We start from the raw sequence: 20,240 nt of genomic DNA on the forward strand, positions 1-20,240 counted from the left end.
TACTCCGCCATCTTGGCTCCGCCCCCTGAATGTCAGTTGTTTTTTTCTGAGATATTTCATGTTCTTCTATTTTTTCATTCTTTTGATTTTGTCTTATTTCTTAATATCTTATGAAGTCATTAGCTTCTCCTTTCCCAATTCTAATTTTTAAATTTTATTTGTGTGTGTATATATATATGTACAGACACACATATCTGCATGTGTATTATAGATATATAAAATCTTCAGCATTTACTTTCAAAAGATCCTGAGTTCTAAATTTTTTTCTCCCTCCCTTCCCCAAGTGGCAAGCAATCTGATATAAGCTATATGTGTACAATCTTATTAAACATATTTCTACATTAGTCATGTTGTGAAAGAAGAATCAGCAGAAGGGAAAAACCACAAGAGAGAATAAAACGAAAATAGTATGCTTTGATCTGCATTCAGACTTCATAGTTCCTTCTCTGGATGTGGATAGCATTTCCTATAATGACACTTTTGGACCTAATTCTAATTTTTAAGGAGTTATATTCTTCTGTACGTTTTTGGATTTTTTTAAAGTTGATTTATTCTTAAATAATTTTCTTGATTTTTCTTGCATTACTCTTATTTTTTCCCTCTAAATTTTCGTTAGCCTTTTCTATTTTTAAAGTCCCTTTTAATGTCTTCTAAAAACTTTTTGGGCTTGTGACTATTTTACATTTTTCTTTGAACCTTTACAAGTGGCTGTTCTGTTTTTGTTGTCTTTCTGAGTTTGAACCCTAATCTTCTCTATTGCAGTAGTTATCTGTGATCAGGTTCTTTCTCTATTGTTTACTTTTTTTTAAAAACATTCCATTTCTTGGCTATTAACTTTATGTTAGGATCAGACTTTGCTTTTGGGGTGTGGGGATGTGAGGTCTTGTAGTGCCAAACATGATATTTACCCTGCCTATAGTGACTATGAATATGCCAGCGTAATTCTGAATTGCAAAATACAACCAACTCTCCACATGGGGGACAAACCTGAAACATTTATTTAAATACCGGAAATCCAAGTCCATCATAGCAACAAAGAAATCTATATACAATAACCGTGTAGGAGGCACCACTATCCCCAAGCCTTCCCCTACCAGGATCTTTCCACAGTGGAACCCTCACAGCTGTTTCTGCCTGCTGCTTCTCTCTCCCTCTGCTCTAACTGCTGTGTCCAACTTTCTTTCAGCTTTTCTCCACTCTTCCTCCTCTACTTGATTAGCAGACGCCTCCCATCACATACTCATGTGACTCAGGTAGGTCACATGGGCCTATTAATAGATGGGAAAGATCTTCCCATTATGCAAAAATACATCAACAATACAATTGACCCCAAGATCTTTTGTATCCATTACATAGGTTAATAGGAGTTTAGGGGTAGCTGGTGTCAACAGAACTTTACAATAGTATAACAGGAATAAAATGAAATGAGCACTTAAAACAATATCTTAGGGTGGGGCTTGAGCATCCGCACCCCATCATTCCTCCCTTGAACAAATGGAGCCCCAAATCTTGGGATAAAGGCCTCTTTTTCCATATCTGTTTCCTGCTGAGATTGAACATAGAGCTGTCCCTGCCCCATTCGAGGGGTCACTTCTTTAGCTGACATCTGGAGCTTGGTTGATGTCAGGACCAGGGATTACATATCACATTCATGGACATGGGGTGATATCTGGATTAGGCATCTACAGGTGGAGGGTAGTAATAGTAAGCCTGTAGGAAATAAATCTAGTAAACAAGTTTAACAGAAAAAAAGCCAAAAAAGAAACAAGGACACAATAATCAGAAGCAGAATAGATATAGGGTCAGCTATGCTTCTGGAGTCCATAAACCACCTAGCCATATTCATGGTTCTTTACTGTTTTCTAATTTGCATCATTCTGGCTAGAGGTATACTTTCTTTAATCTGAGCTGGGGCCTGGCCAATTTCCTATTCTCCCTGTAGGTGTGACAAACTTGGGTAAAATGTTTCAAGAGGATCTGTAGGGGCAGTTGTTTCCCATTCAGTCTAATATCCAGCCCCTTTTCTTGGTACATATTATTTAGTTCATTTGTTGGAATACCATCTATTCTTCCAAAATCTACCCCTTCTCTCAGTAGAGCAGTAAACAGTTCTCTTCTTGTCAGTCTATTCTGACTTTTAATCTGCTAGCTATTTATTCTTATCTCTTGAGGAAATTTATCTTTTCTCTATTCCCCTAAGTCACTTAAGTGTAAAATCTTATCCAGCATCTTCGAAGGAGGGTACCCTGTTTCCCTAATTAGTAGAGTCAGAATTAGGTTCTTGTAAGCAGGAGGAGCAGCCTTCACTACCATATTTTTATGAGAAACTGCTAAGGGGGGTACTGTGATAAGCCTCCCATCATCATTGCTGTTTTCATTACCACCTCAACTTTCTCATACAATCCCTCAGCTTGTACCAGGGTCTCTCTCTACACTAGGCCATATAGAGTCAGTAGGATCTGCAACTAAAGCTAACAGATTAATCACATTGTTACCTCCTTGCATATGGCAGTCCCTGAAATCTTACTGGACAAAAGGATTCTGACTGTAAATTTCAAGCATTTTACATTATCTATCTCTACTCCTCCAAAGCCTTCATCACTGATTCTCCCGTCCTTTGGGTGAATCTACTCAAAATATCTGTCACTTCCTGTTGATTAAAACCCTCAATCATCTCCCTAAACACCGTGTGATCTCTCCAGTATCTCCTGCTTTCTTTTTAGTACTGGTTGAAGGTCTGCACTCAGAAAAGCCTCCTCACCTAACTTTGTTTCATTTTCCTCCTGGCAGTCATTGGGACAACTAGGCCCAGCCTGTGCAAGGGCTGCACGCACATTCTTTTTGTTTGTTTTTTGCTTCTTTTTGAGAGCTAAATTAACGGTGGTATGTTCTTCCACCACCTGAGACCCCCCAGCTTGCTCTTCTAAAAGAGAGCCTGAACACTGTGGCACAGAAAGATTCCTATTCAAACCAGCCAGCTCCTTTCCCATCTGAGCTCTCTGTTCCAGCAGCTTCTCACTGATTTTACACGGAAGGCAATAACTTGTTAGCAAGGTCCAGTGTCTCCTATACACCCCTGCCTGTTCTCCCTGATTCTATAGGTATTCCTTGCAAACATCTTTCCAAATCTCTGGGTTTTTTCTTCCATAGCCTCGTTTCCTGTTTTCACAGAGCCCTGTATTTTTTTTAGCTCATTCTCTTGCTAGTGAGGAACAAGCTAAATCCTTCCATCCTGGGATATCTTTCTCTTTCTACAGCCCTCCAAATAGAGTCTGATATTTCACATCCTTGTCATCAAATGTAGTATCAATGCTATATTCACACTGCCTATTGCAGAATATGCAGAATATCTGAATCGCAAAATATAACAGACTCTCCACATGAAAGACAGAGCCAAAACATTTATTTAAATATCAGAAAACCTAATCCATCATAGCAACAAAGAAATCTATACACAATAACAATGCAGGGGACACCACCATCCCCAAGCCTTCCCCTTGCTAGGGACTTCCCACACCTTCCAGTGGTGAGAGGGGACTAGAGGGAGGTGAAAATTGATTCATGTTCATCAAAATTTTTTTGTGTGTGACAGCATTAATATGGCTGACTTTTTGGTTCAAGTTAGAAAGGGAGGAATGTGAAGTCAGCAGAGGCTAGCAGGGTCTAGAAGTCTCAATGAGGACAGGCCCAGCCAGGGTATAACACAAGAAAATGTAGAATGATAGGTTGTGGTGAGGTCGAGGAATGTCAAAATTGCTAATCAAGGAATTAGAATATTTATGGGTAATAGAAGATTTATGGATAATGGTAAGATCTCCTGTGACTACCCCTGTAGGTGACTGAGGTAGAGTACTACTCCTAATGAGGCTGTCATACACATGGAAAGATAGTACCCATTGGTAGGTATATACACTTCCCACAAAAGAACTCACAGATCTCTGCATGTTTCCTCTCTTTCCCTCACCCCAACTGCTGGGTCCAACTTCTTTCAGCTCTGTTCTACCCATTTGGCAAGTTCCTCCCACCACAAACTCATGTGACTCAGACTTCCATGTGACATCAGGTGCTGAGGCACATGGGCTTTCACACCTTTCTGCGCTGAAGTGATCAGGTACTGATTCTTTGTTTGAAAGCTGTATGTATTCTGGGAGGCTGATATTGCCTTGAGACACACTCATGGGAAAGACATTCACCTGAGACCTTTTTTGATTTTCTGGGCCAAGGACTCTGGGTAGCCTAGGGGCTTGCCTGGTTGTGAATGTCAACTCAGATTTTGGTGCTCCCTCGTCTGATGATGTATTATTTCCACTTTTAGCATGCTGACCTTTCCACTGAATAAGTAGATGATGTTAGTATGGGGTTTAGTGGCACTGGGATAAATGTCCATTGTTTCCTAGTTATTGTAGCGATGGTTTTATGGAGCCCTCCCATGGGATTGGGAGGATGGAATATGGACCCTGCCCTGTGAGTGGGAGGATGTTTCCTTCATCCCTAGAGGCCTTGAGAGGATTTTGCTGAAAATTGCTGGAAGAGCAGCGGGAGCTATGGAAATGCTATGGGAGACCCAGACTGACTTAGCCCCTGGAGGAGTGGGAGAGTCAGTGCTTATTGACAGAAGTTGTAGTGTCACGGACCACCCTAGAGAGACCTCAGCCCAGTAGAGGAGGCAGTGACTGTGGAGCAGGCAGCCACAACCTGAGAGAAGCAAAGTGAGGAGCAGCAGGAGCAGAGAGCTACCTGTGTCAGGCCCCTGGCAAGTCTGTGGAGGAGGAACTACAGAGCCCCAGGTGAAAAGAAAACTGCAACTAGGCAGGAGCAGGTAGCCTGCTCTCCTGCTTCTCAGCATTTGGAAACAGGGGCTGGAGCTGTGTCAGGACTTGAACTTTTTCGCTTATTGGAGCATGTGTATGCCTCAAGGTGCCAGATGGGAACCTGCAGCAGCAGGGTGAGAAGAAGGACCCATCCCCAAGAGGACCTTAGGACTTTTAGACACTGTTCTGATTGAGGGGATTGTAAACTACTGTGACCTAGGGCAGGGAATGTGTTGTATTCTCTGGGGAAGTGGGACCCTCTGATTGTATAAATGATATTTGGGGATAATTCCTGAGTGAGGAGCTGGTTGTTTACTCCCCAAAGATTTTGACCCCCGAAGGATGTATGTTGTATTCTGAATGATATGTTTTATTTTAGACCTGGCGGCCATACTTGTTGGGGGAAAAGGGCAAGTTACTTGTGTGTCTGTTTAAAGCAGTGTGGCCACCCTGGTGATGAGTTAAGTTATGCTTTGGTTTCTTGGCTCAAGGTTTAGTTTTGAGTAAATACAGTGCTTATTATACTGTGTGATTTGATCCTTAAAATATCTTGTATCATTAATGATACACAGGGTACTGTATTTTTTGAGTGCTGTGTTCTTTAAGGATCACAGGGATAGCTTGAGCAGACTTTCAGCAGGGCCAGGTCAGACCTAGACCATTGTCAGATCAAGGGACTTACTGGGGTCTAGACTCTCGTTTGTGTCCAGGCAAACCTAGAGCAGTATGTAAATACAGTAGTAATGTTTGTGATTGTGCTAGTTGTTAATTACAAATTCATGCAATACCTAGGGTTTCTCTTCTTTATCCTAATGATTATCTTACATTTTCTTGGGTCCTAAGTTGACAGAATAGTCTTCTCTGATGTGCCTGTTTGATCCTAGCTACAGTTAATTGGGTTTAAGTTCTGACTGATACTTTTGAGTTCTACAGTTGTGGCAAGTTACTTGATATCTCTGTACCCTGGTCTCTAAAATGAGGGTAATAATACTTGCACTCCATATTTCAAAGAGTTACTATGGGAAAAATGCTGAGTAATCCTTATAAGTATTTTATTTGATTTATCATAAAGGTTTGCTATACAATGTAGATTGATGTTGTGTTTTAAAATTTTCTGTAAGCTGTATAATTTGATAAACAAAATGGAATTTAAAAAATAACTTGCATAATACACTTTGTCAGTATATTGGTTTTTGACATAACAGGATTATTTATAACACCAACATCTAACATCAAGACCATGTTGTTAATATTACTAATTACGTTAAACAAAAATTTCCTTAGAGGTTTTTTTAAAGACCACCCTTTCTAGTTCTGGCCTAAGTAAAAGTGCTGACTGTTTTCTCTTTTAAACTGCTGTTAGAAGGAAGGATTGTAAACCATAGGCTAAGGGATTTAGCTGAAACAGATGGTTTCCTGGATACACACTGAAACCCATTATGTGAATGGAATACCAATTTGTAAGTTAAATAGTTAGGTCTTCAAAGTAATAGATATGTCCTCAAAAATAAAATTGCATTATTAAAATAAATGGTTTTGATTAAACTGTTTTTTATCATGTCCTATTTTATCTGAATGTTATAAAGATTAGCTTTGTATTGATGAAGACCTAGTTATGTTTAGTAATTACAGCATGTTAGTGCTTTTTATTTATCCTATGAAGTTTTTAAGATCTGACTGAAAACAATGACTGTGGTAAAGAGCAGTTAAGACTATTATATTGTTTATTATTATACGGAATGACAGAGCATAGAAACATTAACATACAACTTTTCTAAAGTTTACCATTCACTCCTGAGTATTTGTATGCATTTTTCACATATATTATGCCCTAAATACCTTAGCATTTCGGCTTGTTTATAAACTTAATCCCTTGTAGGAATGAGGGTAGAGGAGGAAGGAAAGAAACTTTAATCAATTGAGATAGGAAAGCAGCATTAAAAAAAATTAGCCAGGGCTCTTTAAAGATTAGGTTTGAATATCTGCCACACAAGTTTATTATGTGAATTTGCTTTCTGTCTGTGATCGAATGTTAGTTAATCCCATTGCTTCAGTGTCCAAATCTATTTTATGGGCTTCATCTAATTTAGTATTGTTGTATAGATGAGTGAATGGAACAGTGATTTTAACAATAGCAGCTAACATTTATTTGAGCTTCTGTATTTCAAGAATACATTATTTCATGACCTTTCAATGCCCTGATACAACAACCTGCCTCTCCACTACAAACTCAAAGGACAGTTTGATGGTCCTTTAAAGAGTTGTTATGGCCAAAAAAGTAGTTACCTTTCAGCCTACCTGGTAATAGACTTCTCCAGAATTAGGTTGTCTGGTTCTTGGATAACACACATACAGTCTGTTGCCAGGCCTTTATGGTGGACATCTAGGTGTTGTGCTTTCTAGTGTAGTGGGCATCAAAGTAGGACTTTAGTGAAAGAATCATTTACATGTAAAATGTCTTACAGGAGCCCCATAGCAAAGAATCAGCAAATTCATCTTTTGCTTGATATTTCAGTTATGAAAGTTAATGATTATTTTGGATTCATCGATAGTGTAGACAGGGACTTTAAAGATCTAGTATAATAAACTTATTTTACAGATGGGAAAATTGAGACAGAGAGGAAATGATTTGCTCCAAGTCATAGAGTCATAAAAGGATGGAATTGAAACGAACATCAGAAGTAATCTAATAAGATACAAATTTAGTCTATAACATGCTTAGCCAAGTAACGAGCTAGTTTCTGCTTAAACATATTTTTAATAACATGAAACCCCTGCCTATTTGAATAATCTGTTCCATATTTGGACAGCCCTGTTGTATTAGTAAGTTTTCCCATGTGTTAAACTGATTTCTGTTTCACTGTAAATTCTACTCATTCATTCTAGTTTACAAATGTTATCTCATTTTATTCTCACAGCAATCCTGGAAGTAAGTGCTATTGTTGTCCCCATTTTACAAATGAGGAAACCGAGGCAGGCAGGTTAAGTGAATTGTCCAGAGTCTCACATCTATCTAGTAAGCATCTGAGGCTGGATTTAACCATCGATCTTTCTGACTTTAAGTCCAGCATTTTGTCTTTTACATTACCTAGCTGCTGCCTAAATACAGAATTATGGGGCAGGAAAGAGACCTCCTTTACAGACCCTCTAATGGAATTCTCTTCCCTATGGTTAAATCCTATTTATGATGTCCTATAAAAGTGGTTGTCTTAGATTGGCTTACTTAGACTTCTTCAGAGACAGAGAACTCAGTATCTACCAAGGCAGTCTGTTCAATTCAGCTAATCCTCATATGACATTTTTTGTCTCCTTTCCATGCCATTTCTTTATATAAACAGCTAATAGTTTTGACTGCTAATAGTTTTGACTATTATTTGACTATTTGATTATTATTTGACTTATTATGTATCTATATCTATCTATATATATCATTAGTGATACCTGATAAAAACTATTTTGGATTTTACATATGTATTTTAAATCCACAAATCTTGTGTTTATTTAGAAGCCAATGTTTTCACATGTTAATTACCCTGCCCAAGTGACTAGCTTAACCACAGTTGAACTCTCATATCTTCTTTTAAGTCCTGTCTTCTTGAGTCTCTACTGTACCACATTGTTCGAAAGTCAATCGTAGGTTTGCCAAAAGGACTGTTTTATGGAGAACTCATACAGGGCAGGCATTAACATGGTGCTCAGAAGAAGCAATACAAGGACACTCATAAGGTCTCTCTTAAGAACTTTGGAACTTGATGCTAACATAATGATGTCATTTTGGGCTTCTCTGGGGTAAATATTTCAGTTTCATAGGAGCCAAGATTTAAAGCTGGAAGAACCTTAAAAATAATTTAATCCAAACCCCCCTCATTTTACAGTAAAGAAACTGAGGCCCACAGAGGAAGTGTCTTACCCAAAGTCTCTTAAGTACTTGAAAAAGTTGAGATTCAGATCTAGGCTTTTTTCATTCCAGATTCTGCAATCTTTTCACTGTACCAATTGATATTTATATAGCATAATTTGGAGGCTCTTTACCATCTGGTTACTTTTCTCCATATGTTGTCCAGCTTAGTATTGTCCCTCCTAAAATGTTCCCAGAACATAACACAGTATTCCAAGTATAGACGAAGGCAGACTATGTTCTTCTTTCTGGCACTGGGCACTATGACTCTATTAATCAAGTTAAAGATTCTACGTACTTTTTTGTTTTTCATGTTGTAGTTTGAATTTTTAGCCTCAAAAAGAAGCAGCATGACAAAGTGGCTAGAGAACCAGCAAGAGAAGCAGGAAAACCCTGGGCAAGACTTTTCAATAGTATTAGCAACTCAGTTTTTAAAAAAATTATTTATTTTTAGTTTTCAACATTCACTTCTCCAAGATTTTGAGTTCCAAATTTTCTCCCCGTCTCTCCCCTTTGCCCACCCCAAGACAGCATGAATTCTGATTACTCCTTCTCCCAGTCTTCCTTCCCTTCTATCACACCCTTCCCTTCTCTTATCTCCATCCATTCTGTTTTCTTGTAGGACAAGATAGATTTCTGTACTCCCTTGCCTGTATATCTTATTTCCCAGTTGCATGTAAAAACAATTTTTTAACATTCGTTTTTAAAACTTTGAGTTCCACCTTCTCTCCCTTCCTCCCTTCCCATCCATCCCCACTGAGAAAGCAAGCAATTCAATATAGTTTTATACTTATGTCATTATGCAAAACACTTCCATAAGTCATGTTGTGAAAGACTAACTATATTTTCCTCCATCCTATCTTGCCCCCCATTTATTCTTCTTTTGACCCTGTCCCTCCTTAAGTAGCTCTTCCTTTGATGAAGTAATAACAAATGTATATTTGTCCATAGCAAATGAGTTCTTTATCCATTCATATTTAGACACAAAGATTTTTAAAATAAAATGAGAATTACTTTGGTTGAATTGTCAAATGATTAATAAGTCTTATTTTTTCTTTTCATGGTTCTTTTAATTGGGGAAAATATAAAAATATTCTTTAAAATTTTTTTCCAATTTATTTATTTTTCACTTTCATCATTCATTTCCACAAAGATTTTGAGTTTCAAATTTTCTCCCCATCTCTCCCCTCCTCCCACTCCAAAACACCGTGTGTTCTGATTACCCCTTCCCCCATCTATCCTCCCTTCTGTCACACCCCTCCCTTCCCTTGTCCCCACCTTCTCTCTTTTCTTCTAGGGCAAGATAGACTTCTATACCTCATTACCTGTATATCTTATTTCCCAGTTGCATATAAAAACAGTTTTTAACATTGATTTGAGTTCCAAATTCTCTCCCGTCCTTCCTCCCCACCCATCCCCACTGAGGAGGCAAGCAATTCAGTATAAGTTATACGTGTGTAGTTATGCAAAAGACTTCCACAAAAGTCATGTTTTGACTAACTATATTTCCCTCCATTGTATTCTGCCCCCCCATTTATTCTGTTCTTTCTTTAGACCTTGTCCCTCCCCAAAAGTGTTTACTTCTAATAACCCCCTCCTCCTATTTGCCCTCCCTTCTATCTTCCCCCCATACCCCACTTATCCCCTTCTCCCCTACTTTCCTGTAGTGTAAGATAGATTTTTATACCAAGTTGAGGGTGCCTGTTATTCCCTTCTTAAGCCAAATGTGATGACAATAAGCTTCACTTTTTCCTTCTTACCTCCCACTTTTTCCTCTCCATTAAGAAAGCTTTTTCTTGCCTCTTATGTCAGAGATAATTTGTCCCATTCTGTTTCTCACTTTCTCCTCCCAACATATTCCTCTCACCCCTTAATTTTATATTTTTAGTTATCATCCTTTCCTATTCACCTCACCCTGTGCCCCTCTATCTGTATGTATATAGAAACCCTGCAACTACCCAAATACTGAGAAAAGTCTCAAGAGTAGGACTGTAAACAGTTCCACTTTAGTAAGTCCCTTATGATTTCTCTATCCTGTTTGTTTACCTTTTCATGCTTCTCTTCATTCTTGTGTTTGAAAATCAGATTTTCTATTCAGCTCTGGTTTTTTTTCATCAAGAATGCTTGAAAGTCCTCTATTTCATTGAATGACCATTTTTTCCCCTGAAGTATTATACTCAGTTTTGCTGGTTAGGTGATTCTTGATTTTAATCCTTGTTCCTTTGACCTCTGAAATATCATATTCTATATGTGAATTGTATTTTAAGAACTATGGGCTTTTTACTTTCTGTTGTCTTTTCTGTTTCTGTACTTTTACTTATTTAAGCTACCTCTTTTATTTTAGCTTGTACTTTCAGTTGCATCAGTGGATTTTTCTCTTCAGATTATTCATCATAAAAGGATATTGCATTTCTAAAAATTGTGGGTAAAAATTTAAAGCATGAAATTTTGAATTTGTTTAAAATTTTAAGCAATTATTTCCTTTCTCAGATTATTTCAGTTTTAAAGAGGTTGCAGTTTTTGGAAACCAACCTATTATTATATACTTATCAAAATGAATGAATGTGAGAAGTATACAAGATCTTATTTTTGGTTTTTAAAAACTTGAATATAAATATTGTTTATTTTTGCTCACAGAATTTCTGTTTGAATACAAGGAGTATTGCAGAGATATAACTCATCTGTGTCCTGAGCCTATACTTTCTGATGGTGACTGCAAGCTAAATGCATTGAGATTTGGCCAACTTTGATTCAATCTCATTTCCCCTGTTTTCATCTCTGTGGTTGGTTCAATCACCTTCAGAGTTTACTTCCCATTCTGGTTTCATTTCATTGAGAGAAGTGGGTGTATTTACATAGTAATCGTCCATGAAAATATCTAATAATTTTGGTCATTGTTTTGTCAGCTCCCTTTCCCAAGGTGCCATGCCCTGAAATTTGGAGACCCATTCTTTCTGGTTGATGATTGCGTTCAGCTTTTCAGTATGTTATCTTGTGTTAATAACTCAAGCACCTTTTCTTATTCGAATATATTGTTCCATTCACTTTGATTTCTTGTTACTGTGGGTTATTACTGGCTTGTTTAAATTGTCATTCCTTTGTAGTTCCAGAACTTTTTCCTGACTTCATGAAAAAAAGGTTAATTTTAATTACAAAATTTAATCAATGCATGCTGTACAATGTCAAGCATGGGATTTTCTTTCTTTTGTGTAGTTCTGCATGTGTTTCATTTGCCGTATTGAGAAGTTCTTGGCATCATATTCTTCAGTTAGTAGTCAGGGTCTTTTTGTCATATTTTTCTGGAAACCTACAAGTTTAAATTATGTCTGTACTTTCTGTTTTCAAAGTCATTTGCTCTGGCTTTATTGGTTTTATTTAAAGTTTCCTTCTGCTTAAAATTTTTCTTCCACCTTTATTTTTGTGTTCTAAATTCTTTCTGGGAATTATGTTGATAGACATGATAGTTGAAACTCAGGGAAGCTGATGAGATCATCGAGTGAGATTGTACAGAGGGAGAAAAGAAAGTCTACATATATCTTTGGAGGAGGAGTGACAGGATTCATGGATAGTGGATATGACCTGAACACTGATCCAGAAAAATAACAGACAGGAAAAAACCACTCAAGAATAGTTTCACAGAAATCTAAAGTAAGGAGAGATTATCTAGGAAGAGAGAGTGATGACCGAAAGGCTGAAGAGACGTCAGGAAGTAGGAATAATTGAGAAATCATTAGATTTAGGAATTTACATCATTGGTAACAACAGTTTCAGAAGCCAGATGGCAGAAAGTTTAGAAGTGAAAAGAGAAGTGGAGGTACTGATTGTAGGTGCCTTTCCAAGGATATAGCCATGAAGGAGGAGGGGAGGGTAAGAAGATAGTAGTGATAGATGTATCAAGTGACTTTTTAAAGTAGAGGGGAGATATGGGCATCTTTGGAGAGCAGAAAAGGATCCAATAAATAGGGAGAAAGTGAAGAGTAATTAGAAAGCGGTGATGCAGTTTTCTAGAGAAGATAGGAGGGGATGTTCTCAAGGGTGCATGTAAAGGATTTTATCTTCCTAAGGAGGAGGGCGGCCTCCTCAGGAGAGACAGGCTAAAAGAGAGGTAGTATGATGAGATTTCTGAGTTATATGTGATGAAGAGGTGGGAAAAAAGGAGCTCAGCAAATGATCTGTTTTTCCCCAGGTCTCCAGCTGAGAAGTTGGGAAAGGGATGTTGTGGGAATATTGAAGAGAAATAAACATGGTTAAAGTCTCCACTGTGAAAAGTAAAGCCTTGTGGTGGAGGAGGGCAGAATAGCCAGTGCCAGGAATGGATGGGCTGGAAAAGAACAAAGGAGTGGAAGAATTTGAGCTCACAAGGTCATTGAGAACAAAGAATAGAATTGAGTCTTTTAAAGTACAGAGGAAAATGGAATGATAAAAAATTATAATCAGATAAAGGATGTTAGAATTTATGAGCATGGAAGTGGAATATTTGTGGATGGTGGCTAGATCAAGGCTATGACAGTTTTTGTGGGCTGAAGTATAGTATCGCAGTAGATCATGGGAATTGAGTAGTTGGAAAATTGGAAAGTAGGATGGTTGAGGGAGTATCAGTATGTATGTTGAAATTCCCTAGTTATGTGATGGAGAGAGAGAAATAAGCATTTATATAGTGCCAACCTGTGCCAGGCAATGTGCTTTAGTGCATTACAAATATTGCATCATGTGATCCTCACAAAAATCCTGCAAGGTAGATGCTTGTTAAGATGTCATCTCCATTTTACAGTTGAGGAAATTGAGGCAAATAGAGAAAAGTCGATTAAGTGGCTTGTCCAAAGTCAAGCAAGTTAATAAGTGTCTGAGGTTGAATTTTGAAGTCAGGTCTTCCTGACTTGGGCTAAGTGCTCCGTGCCCTGTGGTGCCAAGAGTCATTGATTTGTTTTACTCTGTTTTAGTTTTCAGTGTCTATTTCTTAGTTACCATTTTCTAAACTATTCTAGTTCTTTCCCCAAGAGTGTTTATTTTGTTTTAAAATCTTTTGCTAGTTATTTCTAGGTATTCTTATAATTGTGGAAAATCCTTTTTTATCTTTTGAGTTTTTGCTTGTAGTTATCAAATTAGGTTGGATGTAATTTTTATCCTGGTCAGTATATTCTTGGATGTACTTAATCTTTACAGGTTTTTTACTTTCTGAATTGCAGTTTTATGCCAAGGCTTGTCTCCCTGCTCCCAGCAGCTGTATTTTTGGGTGGGATAGTTGGCCCTACTTGGATTTGCTTTTGGTTTTTGCCCAGGGCCTGGAGTTTAGACTCCTAGATCTTTGAGGTATATAGTGCTAGAATCTCAGAACAGTTTTTGAGACCTCCGGAGTCTCTAGGCTAGGGCTGTCTGGGTCTGAGCACTGTAGCACCTTGTCTTCTATTGCTTGGGGCTTACTGGGTCCTACTGCAATACTAATGATGGCAGCATACCTGAGGACTGCTGCTGTGAATAATTTTAAGGGTCTAATTGTGTAGTATAATGAACTCTAATTCAGCAATAAACTAAACGTTGTTCGATAAAGTAAAGCATAATATTCATAGCAACGTCCTTAATCAGTACCAAGTGTCCAAGTAAAATCCTCTTTCTTCTTTACTCGTGGTTAACTTTGAAGTCCCATGGCTCTTCCTCTGTCAGCTGACCATTCCTGACCCTCACCTGGATTCACTCTCAGGCAGGTCTCTGTTCTTGCTCCATGTCTCAGTTCAAGGGACTGCTCCACTCCAAGCTCTCCCAGGCAGCTTCTACCTCTGGGAAGACAAAGCTCAATAGGACAACAGTACTGACACACACCACAAGCACTGTCATCTCAGTTTACCTCCAAAGTCCAGAGGTTCTGTGCTAGCAGCTCAGTTCACTTTAACAGCTCTCAAAGGGGGCTTAGTTAGCCTCCTTCGCGTGGGTCAGTCTCTACTTTTAAAAGTCTTTTCTTGTTACCTCTCAAAGGTCTCCTCTCCCAGCTCTCAGGTCTCTTCCTAGCTCTCTTCTTAACTCTGGATCACCCCCTTCAAGGCTGGCTCTATTCATGTCTACTTTCTCAACACTGCCTCTCTCTTTACATACAGCTCTTTTCAGTATGTGCTCTATATATAAATAGTTCCACTCAGTATCTGATTGGTTAAAACTCAATCCAGAAAAACCACAAAGGTCCTACTTTGCTTGCTGTTACAGGTCCCTATCCTGGGACTTTTTGTAGGGAAAGCCCTCTTGTGCTGGAATTAACTTTTCTTGAGTCCCTATTCCCAATTGAGTTTCTAGCTGATTTTTGTGCACTTCAGGGTGGAAAGTCACATATTATAGTTTCTCATTGGATTTCTTGATCCTTATTTAGTCTGGTATTAGTTTCAGGATTTTGCTTGAATATGTATGTAGAAGCCAGGCAGCTTCCTGTTTGAGCTACCATTGTGTGAGGAAGTTGAGAGACTGAGATATAGGTACTAAGGAAGGAAGAAGAATGTCTTGGGGGCAGATAGATAATGGTTACCAGGATCTGGATTGGGTGATATATTTGTATGGTATGAACCTCAGAGGAGGAGAGGTTTCTGAATGTAATAGTGCTTTGCATTCATGTACTACAATTTGTTTTTTCTCCAGTCAGTGAGCATTTACCTTTTGTGTTGCTACCTCATAAACATTGCTCTGCTTTGAATATTTTTTTGTATGGAAGACTTTTCTTTCTTAGCTGTTGCTGTCCTGGAAGATTTATCCAGACAAGGGATAGAGAAAATAATTAATTTTGGCTATATGAAATGAAGCAGTTTTTGTATGAACAGAATTGTCAGAACAAGAACTGTTAATTGGGAAATCTTTGTATTAAATCTCTCATTAAGTACCTGGTATCCAAAATATAAAGAAAACTAACACACACACACACCACACACGTGTGAGCCATTCTCCAATCAATAAATGATCAAAGGAAATGAAGAAAGTTTTCAGAGGAATTATAGACCACTGTACCTTTTTATCCTTATTTCATTCTATTCTAATCTCTGTTGTCTCCTGCAAGCCTCTTTCATCCTAATAGTTACCTGTTTTGTTTTGGCAAATGTTAGGTGATCCATTTGTAGAATTTTTTTTCCTGATAGTGTTTAATTCTTGCTTTAAAATTTTTTAAATGGGAATTGGAAAACTGTTAAATTGTAATACATAAAATGTTAATATTGAATAACCTTGTCCTTACTTTCTTTTCAGTTGGAAAGACATCTTTGATCACCAGATTCATGTATGACAGTTTCGATAACACCTACCAGGTATGTATTAGTTAAATTTTAATTGAAACATAAAACATAATTAAATTTGGTGGGGTATAAAAGTAACAAGCATTTTCACTATTAGATATATAGTTTATATATCTATCCCTAATTAATACCACTCTCAAATGGCGAATGCTTTCCTTTCCATGAAGTTCACCCTTCAAATCTCAAATAACTTCATACTCCATATCTCTACCTATTCTTTTAGATTTTCCTCTCTGAAATATTTCCCAAATTTTCTTCTTTATGCTCTTTTGCCTTTTTACTTTAAAAATTTTATATATATTTTTAAAATTTAGATCTACCATACATCATGGGTATAGTTTAAAGTTGTTATTGTTGTTGTTTTGGTTGTCATTTATTAAGACTAGTTTCCCCCATGTATTCTGCTATCTATTAAAAGAGTAAATAGTAAACCAATCTAGAATGGTTCAGATATATCTCTTGCTTGTAGCGGTAGAGCAACTGGTTTTCAGGATATTTTTTTGGGTCTAAAATTCTATCACCTTTTCATCTCAAAGTGAGTAATTCTATGATTCCACAGTTTTTCTGTTGGCCTAGGTATAGAATATCAGTGCTTGTGTTGTTAATATTTAAATAAATGTATATAACTATGTAGGGCCTATTATATATTTGATTGGGCTGAGGGACTCCCAAAAAGCAAAGATCCTCAGTCCCACAAATTTTAGGAACCCAGATTCACCTGAGGCATTGCCCATCCCAGTCAATAATCCTTTCAACTGTCCTTTCTTTGTGTGTGTGAGGTCCTCACCCCACACTCAGCCCAGCCCTTCATTCTCTGTGACCTCCAGACTACCCCAGGCTAGCATCTTCTTAATCCCATCCAGACCCCCCCCCCCAGGCTATTTGCCAGTTCTAGACTATTTGTCACTCCTAGATCCCATCCAGATTTTCCCACAGTCTTTCTGTATAAAAATATCAGTCCCATCTTCATCAAATACTCAGATTCTTAAAATCTGCTTTGCTTGTATTGGTGTCACAAACAGTACAGACTAAGTAGGAATCTGGCCCACTTCTATTGATGTTAACAATAAATTCACCACTTGGGACTGGAAGAAGGCTTGAGTGGTCTAATTCTGTCAAGACAGAACCCTGCCCTGTGTAGCCTTGCATTTTGGGATTCCTAGCATCCCTAGATTGCAACATATTTTGGTTCCTGGACTGGGAACTGACCCCCCTCAAGCTCGTCCTTAGCCAAGACCAGAAAATATGTAAGCCTCCCCCCTCCCTCTTTTCTTGCTTTGCAGTTGGGGTAGCTCTCCAAGCAACTGGGAAGGCTTTGTTAGAGACAGACTTGACACAGAAAACGGTATCAAGGAAAATTTATTAAAATAGAGTTCAGAGGAAGGAGGACCTTCTACATTCATTATGAATATACCTTTCCAGTAAGACTAGATGAAGACTACAACTTGTTCAGATCGATGGAAACTTCTTACACGGTTCTGAATTTTGGACCTCGTACAACACCATCCATGGCCACATGACTTCATGTTCTCCTCTCTGATAGGTTTTCCCTCAAACAGTTCATCAGGCCTGCGCACAACTTTCTGACATCTACCTGACTATGCTAGGTCACAACCTTGATTACCTAAAACTGGAAACACAACTTCCTTGTTTCCCCCAAACTCCCTCCTTTTTCTCTATTAAAATTTCTGTTTCCACACCTAAATCCTATCAGTATCTCCTCACTTTCTTTCCCTTATGAATTCTTTCCTTCATCTTATCTCTCCTTTACATGAATATAGGAAGGGAGCAAAGTTGTCCAACACATTGACAAATTAGAAGGAGGCAGTCCCCTTTTATAAGTACAGATATAGATACTCAAAAGAGAAAGGCAAATCAATGAATTGTCCTTTTAGAAGTTCCATCTCATACAGCAGTCTGGGAAGGAATATCATCATCCGATGCAATTTTTTTGGTCATAGCATCTCAGCATCTTCTTCCTTTATCTTCTTGTAGAAATCCAGATATCCACTTTCCTACAAAACTGACCTTAATACAATTTTAGATTACCATTCCTAAGCTCTATACTCTTATCACTCTTACAAGATTAAAATTGGAACTTGGAACAGTTGTCATGTTTAAGAAATTCACACTTGAGCCCAGTTTTTACATTTTACATTAATTTATTATTCATTTCCCCAATCAGGTTGATGAGATTTCACAAAGGAATTAATAACAGGCTCCAGTACACACATAAATACAATAAGTAAACATTTTTAACACAGTACATATTACATCATAAAACAATTCCAGCTTATGGATGTTTGATGCTTCTTTTAAAGCATTTACAGACATTTCTTCTTTTAACATTATCCATCTGAGACAAAAATAACATTAACTATGCATGCTAATTTCACAAGCCCTTGACTTGATTTTCTCCATACTATTACTAAGAATTAAAGGACCCTAACTTACTGTTGTTGGTCAAAAATCCTAAACCTGATAGCTTAATTTTTGGACTTAACTTCAGATGTTCCCCTCCTAACAATCTATTATTTAATAGATCTGGTATTATGCTTAAAAAACTTTTGATTATAGGAAATTGGCATTAGGAGCAGGGACATTTCAGGGAAACAACATCTCCCTAACTTCATGTCAATTCCAGGTAGGAGTAGATTGTCAACTGGCATTTAGCCAAGCTTAAAGTCTGCCAGGTGTCGGTGGGGAAATTCAATCAGGAGAAACCTACCTTAGGTCAGGTGGAACAGAACAATCGTTCTCCCAACCTTCCATGAGATCACTATTTTGCAGTTCGTACCAGCATCTCACAGACTCACTAGCGTCAGACAGCCTTTCTTACTATCCATACCTGGAGTTAAGACTCAAAAGAACAATCAGTTAATAGTCCCATAAAATCTTAAATAGCAAGCTCCAGTAATCAGTTTCAGATATGGCTGTAATTTCACATTGGCTAAGGAATATCTTCTAAAGCAAGTCTTAAGTAGCTTACATGCCTTTCTATACTTGTTCTAGTTCCTGATTAAATAACAATCATAAAATCAGATTTACCATTAAAACTGTAAGTTATTACTCTAATAGATTTCCATCGGTTTCCCAAGCTTCTCTATCCCTTTCTAACTATTCTCAGTTTAAAAGAATGAATTATACATATGATAAGTTTGAACACTAACTTCAACTTAGGTTCATGAAATGAATTCAAATCGAAACAGAAACATTTAAGTTTTCCATCAATATTACCAGAGGCTACCTGCCTCTAAGAAACTACACTAAAATTGTTTTTTCCAAACTGAAGATGTCTCTGATTTAGTCTCAGTAATTTGATTCATTCAATTATATTTACCCATTTGGTCTTTGTAACATGTATAGACCTTATTCCAAGTCAGGAGCTTTGTCCCTTACGCCAAAATAGTTTTAGTTCCATTTGTTGAAAAGCACCTTGGAAAACCTTACCTTGAAAGCTCCTTGAATTTCCCCACTTGAACTGGCTTTCCTGAGGCCCATACGCTTTTCCCTATCACCATGCCCTATCAATCCAATTCTCCAGGCTACCGGCCAGTCCCATAAAGACCATCCTTTGAACCCCCAGGCTATCTGGGATCACCCCCAAACTCCTTCCCTAGTCACTGTGTAGATAAGATACATCTTGTTTTGGCATTACAAATGCTCAGTTTCCCTAAAAGTCTACCCAATATTGAGAAACCTCAGCAGACTTTGACCCTCTTTAGCCGAAAGAAGACTTGAACAGGACCCAGCATGTTGCTATTTTTGGGTCCCAAGTACCCCTAACCTCAACAATTCCATACAATTACCATTAACTTTAAATCCCAGTATTTTTCTATGGAACAGTGATTCCACATCACATTTATGCTTTTCTTTATCTAATTATTCCCATAGCATTCAGGAAGAATGTTCTATTTCAGGGATTTTTATCATTCACAAGACTATACCAGAGTACCCATTTACCCAATTAATTGAAAACAGCAAGATTCCACTGCTTGCATTGTGCTTACATCTTAAACTATCTGCTTTGATTAGAGAAACATGCCATGAAGATAAAAAGCAAGGATCTAATTAGATATCACCTCTACCTTATATCTAGACTCAGAAATAGTCAAGTGGGAAAACATTTCTTTTCAGAGGAACACAATGGGGAAACTGAGGCAGAAGGATCCCATCTCAGGCTGACCTGATTGCCCACTGAGGCAAACTTCTGCCTGTAACAGTCACATTCCTCTCTGAGTTGTAGAACACAATTAGTAAAGGTCACAG

General features: G+C 37.8%; 1 protein-coding gene across 2 annotated transcripts in view; it reads left to right on the forward strand.

The window, feature by feature from the left end:
- RAB6A (RAB6A, member RAS oncogene family) overlaps positions 1 to 20,240 on the forward strand; it is a 105,293-nt gene that overhangs the window by 37,499 nt on the left and 47,554 nt on the right. For both annotated transcript variants that reach the window (XM_072610901.1, XM_072610902.1), the window contains exon 2: positions 15,925 to 15,983. In XM_072610901.1, the coding sequence (XP_072467002.1) occupies positions 15,925 to 15,983 (59 nt within the window). The remainder of the gene's footprint in view (positions 1 to 15,924; positions 15,984 to 20,240) is intronic.

Source organism: Notamacropus eugenii, chromosome 5 (genome assembly GCF_028372415.1).
Source record: "Notamacropus eugenii isolate mMacEug1 chromosome 5, mMacEug1.pri_v2, whole genome shotgun sequence".
Lineage (NCBI taxonomy): Eukaryota > Metazoa > Chordata > Mammalia > Diprotodontia > Macropodidae > Notamacropus > Notamacropus eugenii.